The 12,567-nt window shown below is 46.5% G+C and overlaps 1 protein-coding gene across 1 annotated transcript in view; it reads right to left on the bottom strand.

The window, feature by feature from the left end:
• Positions 1-12,567, bottom strand: part of LOC139103971 (uncharacterized) — an 86,591-nt gene that overhangs the window by 54,540 nt on the left and 19,484 nt on the right. The window contains exons 10-11 of the mRNA XM_070659169.1: positions 4,072-4,138; positions 3,912-3,951 (exon numbers count right to left, since the gene is read on the bottom strand). Coding sequence (XP_070515270.1) covers positions 4,072-4,138 — 67 coding nt within the window. The 3' untranslated portion in view covers positions 3,912-3,951. The remainder of the gene's footprint in view (positions 1-3,911; positions 3,952-4,071; positions 4,139-12,567) is intronic.

Genomic DNA, 12,567 nt, shown 5'->3' with positions numbered 1-12,567 from the left:
CATGGGAGAAGTATCGTGCCAAATCGGACGATTAATGTTAATTAGACGCCGGTGTGTGAGTTTCTTTTTTTAATCTGCAACTCAACTTCGATGTTTTACAACTACTGCAATTGAGGAATTTTTTTATTTTTTTACTTTATTTTATTATTTTTTTTTTGTAAAGTTATCTTGATGCAATATACAGCGAGCTCTATCTTTGCCGACCCCTTTTGTTTCTACTCCGTTTTTTCGCAATGGAGGAAGGGAAGCGTTTTATTCGCAAGAAAAAACTCGGACAGAGCCCCGCGTCACGTCAACCGTCGTACAATATCTGCCGCGCAAAATTGTTTGTCGAAACGAGGTACAAATCACGCGACCGCATCAATCTCGAAATCGAGGACGTCTAAAATAGCCCGTTCTCGCTTTATAGCTTAAGGCGACGTCTATCCCGTGTGCGCGCCCGCGATGCTAAACAAGCGGATGATCACTCTCGGTGAAGTTCGAATGGACTTTAATCTCCACGACATATATTAATACATCGCGGGCTTGGTAAATTATATTAATTAAATTTCTGCCTGTGTTGGTACCGATACGAATGCGCGTTCCGCTCGGCGTCGTAACTGGAACGAATGGCACCGTCGATAGTAAGCAATGGGATAATTACTTCTGGAACGCCTCGTCTACTAAAGCAGATACGTGTTTCTGATATTACACGAATATATTATACCGGCGTTCCCTGCGCAGATATTAATGCCGCTTTCGTCCGTTTGGTACTTCGTAACGTGCACTTAGAGTTTTCTTTTTCGAGTCTCGGAAATGTCGAAAAAAGAAACTAGTAATTTATGTAAAACTATGCAAGATGGAAAATACGTCATTTTATTATCGCAAAGTGCAAGTCCCGTGTTAATAATCCCGTTAAAAGAACTCCCAGAAAAATTGTAAATTATAATTTTTTAAATCATGGTACACTGTTCTCGCGTCTGAATTATTTGCAATTATATGCAAAATGTTTCTTTTCTTTTCTTAATTTTTTTTTCTTGTCAATTTTAAACATATGTTTTACGCATAACGAGCTGCTGTATTAAATACTAACCCTACTATCAATAATTGCGCTTGAAATTTTCTGACTAATGTCTGTTTTCTCCTACATTATATCTTCCTTTCCGTAAACTTGTAATTTAGATGGTGACGCCACTGAAATATAGCGTAACGTTCACGCATATTACAAGAACGCTCCGTACTTTATTAGGCGCTCCGGATGGAGATCAGAGAAAGAGAGAGAGAGAGAGAGAGAGAGAGAGAGACCGACTGACATCCCCCTTCACGAGGGCGTAATAGAACACCTCCATTTCCAACGGTGGCGTTATCCGGCACTGCCTGTCCTCATTATGCTAAGCACTAGAATCGATAGCATTAGAACGGCGGACTTTGCCCGACCGCGCTTCCCTTCTCTCGCCGCCCCCGCCGACGTGGCAACGACCTTCCCCGTCGTCCGATTTGCGTGCAACCCTTTCGTTCCCGCAATCACGCCGGGATAATCAGTATGCAAAGTCCAACCCGGTCCAACATGGACGATTCGCTGTAATGCAAAACGGCCCGAACGGCCGGGGTGTTCGATTCCCGTCGGGGGATACCGCTTGCGAGCGGCGCGAGAAACGCCGTGGACCGCGGCGCGTCTGTAAAACCGAGCCGGGAAAACTGAGAAATGACCAATTTATCATTTTCGTTCGCGGCCGTCCGCGCCCGTTAACCGATGCGCATAAATTGCGAAACTCGGGGTACGCCGTTCTAACCGCCGCCGCCGCCGCTACGCCGGCCACGACGATACGTCGGATCGTGCTTGCGAGCGAATCATGGAATTTTAATAATATTCTTACCATTTCGGAACGACGAATTGTACTCGTGAGAGTTCCGCGGCGCATTTTCTTAGACGCACAGATCGTTAAAGCTTTGGAATATCTTTAAATTGTTCAAATTGTAACAACGCTCGGAGAAATTAGGAGAGACTCTGTGCTCTGCAAGCACTGCTAATAAAAATTCGAATAATAAAGATTACGGCTGTCTTAGAGAAGTTATGATGAAGTAATCGTTTACCGCTTATTAAGAGCAATATTTCTACTGTGCAATTTTTTTAAACAACAGAGAGAGCGAGAAAGCGAGAGAGAAAGAAAGAGAGAGAGAGAGAGAGAGAGAGAGAGAGAGAGAGAGAAATAACGAAAAAGAAAGAAAAAAAAAAAAAGCAAAACGTATCGAACGGCAGAGATACGAGAATGTAGAATAAATAATATATGATGACCCGTAACAAACGATCGGAACGGCATTGTTGAGCCAATTTCTCCGACGAATCGTTCGACTAATCTTTAACACCAGAGAGTGAGATATTACAAACATGTACGTTCGGTATTTTCCGCGTACCGTCCTGCCATTACATTTTTGCTTGCAATATTTACGTTAAAATCTCCGAGATTAATTAAAAGCTAGTATTTCTTTTTTTTTCCCTCTGTTCTAATCAAATGCAATTTATTCAAAGGGCGAAATAGTTGTTACGAAACTTAACACATCTTGTCCTGAATCCGTATAACGCAAATATTAATACCCCACTTCTTAATACGTAAAATGAAAATTATAATTCAGCTCCTCTCAATTCAGAATTCACCTGCAGCGTATAAGTACTAACGGTGGAGGTCGAGGCGAAGCGCTGGCCAAACCGAGAGACATTTGCATCCAAGTGCCGTCCGTTAGCAATCCTAGCCCAATAATCCCTGTTCCACGTCGTCTATCGGCAGACGCTATCGGCTAATGACAAAACTACAGGCTCCGACAGTGGCGCATTGGCCGCGCACGGTGTGGACGTCGGTATCAAGTTGTTGCCAGTCCAGTTCAGTTGGACCCTCGCTTCGCCGACCGAATGATAATTTGCAATACCCTCTTCTCTTCCTGCGTGTTCCATCTACTATACTCTATCGGCGGCAACGCCACCACCTCCACCTCTTCCAGGCCGACCCCTGCCGCCGTTCCTCGCCGATCTGGCCCCGCGGTACCCGCCGTGTCCGTCCCCTCTACGTTCATGTCCACCCTTTGATTACGTCATACCCCGCGCAACCCCCCCCGGTCCCCAATCCTCTAATTATATTCACTCGGTGCTCCGACTCTCCGGCTCCAGGGGGTCCAATTCCGTTCACCTTTCATTACGAACTGGCTGCGATTCCAGCGATCGAACCAGCTGCGTTTTTCTCTTCCCGCCTCTGTCGTGGTCACCTTCATCCGAGTCATCTCGTCTCTGTCTTGCTCGACAGGCGTCGGTACCTGCATTCGGCGACAGGGTGGCACGTTCTCTATCTCGCTCTCTCCTTCTCTCTCTTACTCCCGATATCCGACCCTCGTCGTCGGTACATGTGCGGCCCGCGACGACTACCGGATGGGAAACGGTATCTCGGAATTTCCGCGTGCGTGCTGAGCGCCGGCCATGTGATCCGAGCGAAGGGAGAAGGATTAAGTTCCTCGATAACCGTGCCGCAAGTCTGGCTTAACCGGTCGACAATCGTTGTAGCGAGTTATGTCACGTCGGTTCTTCGCGGTCGGATTTTCTCTTATTTTTCATTCTTTTCCATTTTGTTCGGCTGCTTCTCCGTTTAATGACACGACGCAGGGAGTTGTGAAAATACGCGAGCGACAAACGAGAGATTTGAAAGTCACGGTGCGCTCTAATACGAACGAAAATTTATACAGAAGAATAAATAAAAAAAAAAAAATTAAGAAAAAAAAACATAAAAAAATAAAAGATGTACTATCGCGATTTTTAATTGCTTAAAATTAATTTTGCGAATAGCTTTTATAACTACCTAGAAGAAATCATGTGCGTGCGTAGCGCGCGCTTTTTTCTAAGAGACCCCAATCCAAAGTACAAAATAAGAAAAAATTATTTGACTTACCCAATCTGCTGAGCTACGGCGGAGTTGTTGAATCCGGTGACTGTAACATAAAATAAAAAATATTATTGTAGACATGACGATATATCAGTTAATAAATTTAATAAAAAGAAAGTTAAAGTTTTTTTTTAATAAATATTTTATAAAAAAAATTAATTCTTACTTAAAAGTTGCTCCGCCGATGCCTGATGCCCCCCGGGCCTGCTCCTCCTCTCAGATGCTGCGTCGATCTGTAACAAAAAAATATATATATATAATTTAATAAACGGCAACAATAGAATTAGGTAATTTAGGCGTTACACAAATTTTTTATAGATAAAATGTATCATAAATCACTGTGTAATACAACTAGTATAATATCAGCATTTGAAATACGAACGAAACTCAAAACTAGATTCCAGAGCCGCGATATTTCGCGCTGTACGTCAGAATTATCAGCAAGACAATACGAGATACGTGCGAAGGCTTGCATGCTTTTCGGCGCTTAGACATAGTAATATTCAAAAGAAGGGGCGTATCGCCGGTTGCTGCGGCGGCATATCTCGGTATTGGATTATTCAGACGTGTTGATTATAAACTAATAGGCCCTGAAATATAGAGATATTATGCGTGACGCCGCCAGTTATTACTTCATAATTTAACGGCAAATTATTAAGGAAGGAAGTGTCTGTCTGTTCGCGTAAGAAAGCTTAGCTGCGGCCTGTGGAAGATTTAGGAGAACCGCGCATCGCGTTTCTACTTTTCACAATGCGAAAAATGTTATACTTATTTCGTTCGCAATAATTGTTTCGACGAACGAGCGACATTCGCTGATGTTAAAAAATATTTATATTACGTAGACAGTTTAGCGTTAAATTAAAAAAAAAATTTAATTCGCCGAGAAGTATCGATGTTAATTAAACGATAGATAAAATGATCGCCGTCGTATTAGGCTGCCAACATAATTACCAAGAAAATTACAAGTGAGCCCCTTCTGTACTGACGTATAGAATCGACATTCTACATAGGAACGTGGATAGTTAAGGCCTCCTTAGCTTCTGCAGCGAGAATGCGGAGGAACGTCGAGCGCCCGGTTGTCGCGGTCGCCACGGAACTCCATTATTACTCGCCAATTAGCCATGATTAAAATATTTGGGCATCTCGCGTGCATCCAGAATATTAATATACACGTGATCCGCGGCGCACGGAAGCGGCGATTATATGGAAATGCGCGAGCGATAGGAAGGAAAGCCCTCCTTCATTGATTAAATAATCCCACAAAAGCTTTCGTTAATGACTTATTTATTACGCCAATTATGTTCGACCTATTAGCCGTGGTGTGCACGCGCGTGTGAAGCTAACGCATCCAGATATCACACCCGATCGTAAATTTCATCGAAATTACCCGAAAATCGTCGTTAATTGCGTATTTATACGCGCCGTTAGTCACTCAATCGGTTAGTTTTATGATGACGCGTGGTTTGCGCATCACGTAGGTATTTGATAAAACGCTCCGGTATACCTATTCTCATATGCTCGAGATAATCGCTTCCACTCACATTATCGCGAATCGAAGCTTCGATCATGGAAAACAATTTCGGACCTGATACGAGTCTCTTTCAGCCCGGGCGATAAATCTTCGGATATAATATTCAAGTTTCATTTTTCATAAATCGGTTTATCTTTTTCACTCGGCGAAAACGGCCGGTTGTCTACGTGTGTATAATCATTTTTGTATTTCGCGTAAGTCAGCCCGGTCGAACGTACCGCGGAATATACTTAAATCAATTTGCAAAGAGCTTTAGTAAACAGGTCGCGTGGAATTTTTCTTTCTCTTTTAAACGCGTGACTCCCGCGGATGACAATTTGTATATTAAGAGATAAAATTAAATTAAATTGTTAATTAAATAACGACAATGGCGCTTCGGCTTACGCGAAAAGCTTACCTCGACTTGGAACGGAGGTTACCTTCTTTCTAATCGTTGTTTCAATTTTAAAACGACCGACGGCTGTTAAGGCGACGAAAATCAATCCCGTCAAATTAACATTACGTCAATTCACGCATCGCGTAAGCGTGATCGGATGAATCGCTGCGCGCAAAATTACACCATACTTTTCACCGTTCACGCGTAATCTTAGTCGGTGCCGCATAAATTGCACGGGAAAATCGTTAGGCATAGTTTCTCTCGCCCGGCGAACCTGTCAGCTTGGAAATTACGCGAGCATTCTTTGAACTTTCGGCCGGCTATAACTCAAAACTTTCGGACCTAATCGATATCCACGGACAGGCCTCTTCGAAAATACATTCGTCTTAAAATAAGGGGCGCTCGCGATCTCAAAATATAATCTATTCCCTTCCGTGGAATTTCGGCGACGGTCAGAATGATTCCTTCAACAATCTCGAGATAATCTGACGCGCGCGTGCTAAAGCTGGCGTTCGAGCACCCGGTTTTAGAAATATCTCGTAGATATGTCTTGAGCCCCGGATAGGGTTTGACCCGACGTTCTTGTAATGGACGTCCAGTGGTCGAATTTAATTCGAATACGGTATGGCGGCTAGGGTGACGGCCCGGCCAGAAACAGAACCAGAAGAGGGTTGCTAAATATTCAAGCATTACGGCTCTGCATAAATTCATTTCATTATAGCGCCACCAAACATTGCTTTTGATGCTTTCCGCTCGTCCCCTGCAACTAAGCCACCCGCACCACGAATCCTATAGTCCCGTCCGTAACCGCCAACGGCGCTCTGTCCGCAGCGCATTCCGCTTTCTCACCCCTTTCCACCCCATCCCATTCTTCCGATCGCACCCTTTCTTGCCGTAAATACCGCCGAGTCCGTTCGACGTTCGCTCCGTTCGGCGAGCGCGAATCCCGTGATACGGCCGACACGTAAGGTCGAGCACAATTCTAACGGGGCCGCATCTTGTTTCCCTCCCCCTCCCTCCTCCCGTAATTTATTCCTCCCATAATTCGTTATTTGGTTGCCGCGGCAGTTATCGTTACGGTACGATAAAAGTCAGTTTTAATTGTCGCTGATAACAAGCATTTTTAAAAGTACACGCCGCTCCGCGATTTTTTAGCGCTACGAAAAAAAAAGTCAGTCGATATTGCAGTCAGTTTAATAAAGCCAATAATAACAGCCATAATGACGCTATTAACGCGCATGGATGTTGCAAAAATGCATTAACCGTATATCGAGGCGAAAAGCCTTTGCGCGCCGTTTGCGATAAAAAAAAAAAAAAGGTTCGCGCGTACGCCAATCGCCGACGCAACGACAGCCTCGGTTATGGCGACTAAATTATACTCTCTCCTTTTTTTTTCTCTTTTTTTTTTTTTTTTTTATTTTTGCAGCCCGTCGGCGTGCGAGCGCCATTATTCGGCTCGTAGGAACGTTCGATCTGGGCTCATCGAACTCACGATACGTCAGTGGCACGCAGAGAAAACGCGAGGCACCGTGGTGTCGTGGCGCGGCAAAGCGGCAGGCCGGCCTCTCATGCATATGGAGCGTTTCATTATATTAAACCCTTTCAATGTATAATTTACTTTTGCGTGAGTCATTTGAGGTACGGCCTGTGCACGGGCGACGGAGGACAGAGGGCCTTCTCTCTCTCTGCAACATCGCCGACCTAAAGATAGCAGCAGCCCGGCCAGAGGCTCGATAGCGCGCGCCCGGTATACATTATCCTCGCGTACGATTTTTCACGGAAGTTTTGCTTCCTTCACACCTTTATTGCGACGGGGCCGATTTTGCATAGTGCCCGGCCGTCGGCTCGGGGAACGCGCGACGTTCGCATCTACGCTGCCGGAAGAAAGCGCGCCCGTTTGCGTGATACGCGAGAGGCCGACGACACTTCGCGAGAGACGCGATCCTTGGAACGTTCGCGCCGAGTGTCCCGAAACTTTTTACGCGCGCGAACCCGATTCGCGCGGCGGATAATTCACGGCGTTATCAACGAACCGTCGCGCGGCCATCGGCTTCGCGTAATAGAAAGCTCATCTCCCGTCCCTTCACCTCGGCGCGAAATTTATTGCCGTCATTATGCGACGGAGAACTTAGCCGGGGTTTATGCTCGCGCTTACGCTCGGTGTAACGAAACTGTATACGCCGATTATGCATACTTACGGTGGCGTTTCTCCTTTCCAAGGACGTCCATATTGGATCGACGCGTATTAATATTCCAGACGGTAAGTCGTCCAATCTCGCATTTGCATCGCGCGATTATGGCGCTAATTAACGAAAGCCTTCATTCATTATGCAAATGACTATAATAACGCACGGACGAGTGCGTAATTCTCGACGTGGCGCGCACTTAAAATGTAATATAACAAAGTAAAGCGCAATTAGCAGCAACGCAAAGGTATTGTTAATTAGCGGAGCGACTGCTGCCTGCTTTATTATTTAACTGCGTATCCAGTTGCCTTCCGGCTACAAAGGAACAAATAGGTGGGTTTTATCGAGTTCGTCGCGTGTAATAGGTCAGGTACGATCGCAAGAGGCGAAAAAAGGACTACGGGGCCGGATAATACTTCGCAGGTAACGCGTTTTCAAACCGCGCGAAAGTCGGATTAATTCGGTAATAAGCTATCTCCTCAAAAATGCACTTTCGAAGAACGAAAACTTTCGGACGCGAGCACGGAACAAAATTTTATTAACTCTTACGTGTTCCTTTGTCGCATTCGTCATATTTACCGTGTAAATAAAATAGATGTAACTATTAAATTTAGCGGGACGAGATAATAAACGCATTTTACGTAATCCTCTCTCAGTCATTTAAAAAGAAATTTACTCAAATTCATTGCAATTAGCATAAAGCGGCGCGTTAAGATATTTTCTAGCGAAATTAAATTACGCTTCGGGGAGATACTCTAATTTTTCACGCTGCGCGTTGTGTGATTTCGCTTTCGCGGCATTCCACGCCGTCGCGCATTTATAAACACGTGTTGGAAAAATTTCGCCCGAGATATTTGTAAAGCTGGAACTCTATGATAATAATAATGGTGAAGATCGTCATTCTCGCATTCACGTGTTATATCTGGCGTGTAAATCGAATGAAAGTTTATTTCCATGGCGCGAAATTGTCATATCTTTCTCTTTTTAGAAACACTCACGGCATTTGCCGCATGACGACTGACTCCCCGGTTTGACGGATAAAAGTTACATTAATTTTCAGGACGTTACGTCGACGTTAAAAAATATGCGAACCGCTCTTTTTGCCCGTCAGGGTATGGGAGCCGTATTTCGGTTCGTCTCTGACCATCGTTGGGGACCGCCGGGTGAATCGGACATTCACAGTAACACAATTAGACCAACAATCGATAGGAGTTGCTAGTGATGAGTACGAATCCCTTCTTGAATCGCACGCACGTATCACGAATGACAGGCATCGCACTTGAAAAAAGTATCGCCCCCTTCCCCTCGGCAAAAAAAAAAACCCGACCGAACGTATCGACGACTGCTGCTCGAATACTTAATATACTATTACATTCCATTCTTAAAATTGTACAAACTAAGATTTATTTTATAAATAAAATTGGTCTAAAAAAAATAGTCATAATTTAATCATGCGTTATATTCGAAACCGTCTGCAATATTCTAAATTCAATGTTACGATAGTCAAATCGAGGAGTCTTTTGTATATTTGTAAACTTCCGTATTAATTTATCGAAGTACTTTTTTTTTTTTACGGACAAGTAGTTTTAAAAGCCGGTGATATTAGCGAGATTCGCACGCTCCTAAGATTCGATCTCTCTGTTCAGACTCTGGTGCAGTTTGAACTTTTCGCTAGAATACCACCCTGACTACCTACGGTCCCCCACCTTTTACTCTTGTTCAGTATAGGATTTCATCTCCCATCCTCTGGCACCTCACGCTCTCTTTCCAACGAACCATCCCCTATCTCATTTGGCCTCATTGTGCCTTAGCGTCCATTGTTTTTTAAATTACGAACCCCACTTCTGTCAGGCGAAACTCGATTTCATTTTTTGTTCGGTACTGTCACTTGCCTGAAACGCTTTTCGCGACTCATTCAGCGGGTTGTCTTTGCTAGGGTAACCGAAACGTATCCAGCAACGATAATCAACCCTCGCCGCGGAGTTACATGCAAGACACATCGTCAAAAAATCAACTGGCATTGACTGATTCAAAAATAGAGCTTATTACTTAATTTGCGTTAGTCAATCACGTTAATTATACAAATCGCCGAGTGATTTCTAATTATTACGGGCAGACCGATAATTAGCGGCGATCATTAAAAATGATTATAAAAAGATGTAGCGGAATTAATAAGAAGAAAGAAACGTTGCCTTCTACTTTCGTTTGATTTCGTTCTTGTACGTCATCCCTCAAACTTTAATTTTTTTTTTACCCCTCGCTTCTTAATCGGTACGTCCCTTTAATTATACACCTACGCTCTGCATACAGTAATGATCTAACAGGTTTAAATAATTCGCTTCGATTTGCCAAACCGAGCTTTCAAAACGCTACTCCAAATTCTAATTCCCCTGGAGGCCGCATTCTTTCGAGAAGCACACTCGCGCGTCCCATCGATAGCTGTCATCGATAACGCCCGGCATGACACTTTCACGCGCGCGCGACCCATTTGCCGGCATAAATCATTGGAAACGAAAACATATCCCCGCGGCCACGCAAATTTGCCAACACCCGACCGCAAGCGCGAGCGAGAGCGGGCGCGGGTGCGGGAGCAAGAGCGCGCGCCGTGCCGGGGACTTTCACGAGAGGCGCGCGAATGACGGAGATGATCCCGGTCGAAAGAGAGAGAGCGCGCGTAAACAAACGCGAAATCATGACACGGCCGCGGCCTACGTTTCGCACGCACACCTCCGCGCCCGGCGCGGGTGCCCCCGTGTACGCACGTGCACGTTCACATGCCCGCGCGCGTACGGCCGACAGAGTCCGGCGGGTCCGGCACGCGGGATTTAGCGGTGGTGCGACGGAGAGCGAGGGGAGCGCGACGCGCGACGCGCGGAGAATCAGCGAGCGAGCGAGAGGAGCCCGCGCGCGGGACAGAGTCGGCGAGAGAGAGGTGAACCAGAGGCGAGGTGTTCTAGCGTGGATGACTCGTCATTGCCGTGGGGCGCGCGTGCCGCGCAACCATACAGCGTGCACGCGCGTGTACACGCGGACGCACGCGTATGCGGCGCGCGAGCCGGCACCGAGCGAGGCGCTATCCGCTCGGCATGCCGTGTCCACTGGGTGACCTGGAAATGTGTGTCATGAAGAACGCGCGAATCATTGCGGGCCGTTCATTCGATATACCCGAGGGATGACGGCGCGGCCGGCTGCGAATCTCACCTCGGAGACGCGGTTTTCGGATTCTTGCCCTTCGCCACGGGCGCCAGGATGCACCGAATTTTTTACCAAGACAGAAGTTATCCTAAGCTCGCTAAGTGTCTCACGGTGACAGTCTCGACGTTGGCCGGCGAAATTTCTCGCGCGCAAATGAAAAGGATCGCGACTGGTAGATTCGTTATCTTTGCGACATTTGAGCGATACTTCTTCCGTCTTTCGCGGTGCATTTTTTTATTTTTCTCTCTTATCCGCGCCAGTTCGATTGAAAATTTCAATGATTTAATTATAATTTTCACACGGAATAGATGACTTCGAGGGGCACGCGGACTAAGGCCGTTTGTATTTATGATCGCTGCACGGCGTCTGTAATGCTTCGACGTTGTAGCCACTGTCAGAACGCGGCTAACTACGGTTCATACATTTAGACAAACGCGTTATCCTCGTGATAATAAACTGCGTTTCATCATTCGCGAAACCCCCTTTCGTGCCTGAACCTGATTCCGCGCCCCCGTTTTAATGGCCTTGTCACCGGAGCACGGCGTAGGCCGCCGTGTCCCTCCATCATCATTTCCGGTGAAACGAAAGGGGGTACATCGCGCCACCGGACGTGAAATCATTTCGCGTACCGTTTCGGGAACACCCGGTGTATTCGCGCGACCGTGTGCGTATACTCACACGACCGCGGCGACGCTCTCTGGCAGTCATCGCCCACACCAGCACCACTCAATTACTCGCGGCACGCTGTGGAATCATTTACCCAATCATTTAGTTACATCAACGCAACGCAACGCGACTGGTCCGCCACACGGTCAGTTTCGCGGGCTAGCAGCCGGCCGTTTTGAAACGGCAAGGGGTGAAAGGGGGGGCCGAGGGGGGAAGGGGACCGAGGGGATTCTTCGGTAATAGGGGTTGGGGGCGGCGTGGCACGCGGGGGGAAGGGTCGCATGCGGAGGCTATTGTATTTCGCCACGCGGGACCCGGTGTGTGTATCGTTACCCTGTTGATTTCGCGTTATATCGTTATGATGACGATATAATAGCCCCCGGCAATGCTCAGCGAGTAGATTTACTTTGATACGGTGTTGCGGCACGCATCGCGGACACCGCGGGCCCCCTCGCATATTTTTGCACTTCGAGGAACGCGCGTGTGGTCACCATTACCGCGAATCGCGTTAACGAGGTGGCATCTGCATCCCGCTGATCACGCGACGCGACGTAAGACGCGCGAGATGAGAAGTCGCGCTACGAGGGGAACGGAAGATCGACGCCGGTTTAGAAGGAAATTATTTCACCGCGATTAACAAGCCTTATCGAGCGGGGGGAGGGTATCTGGTTATTGGTTTAAACTTATGTCTATTTGTTTCCATACCGT

This window comes from Cardiocondyla obscurior, linkage group LG07 (genome assembly GCF_019399895.1).
Source record: "Cardiocondyla obscurior isolate alpha-2009 linkage group LG07, Cobs3.1, whole genome shotgun sequence".
Taxonomy (NCBI): Eukaryota; Metazoa; Arthropoda; class Insecta; order Hymenoptera; family Formicidae; genus Cardiocondyla; species Cardiocondyla obscurior.
Note: the sequence above shows the minus strand (reverse complement) of the source record. Positions and strands in the feature narration are given on the sequence as shown.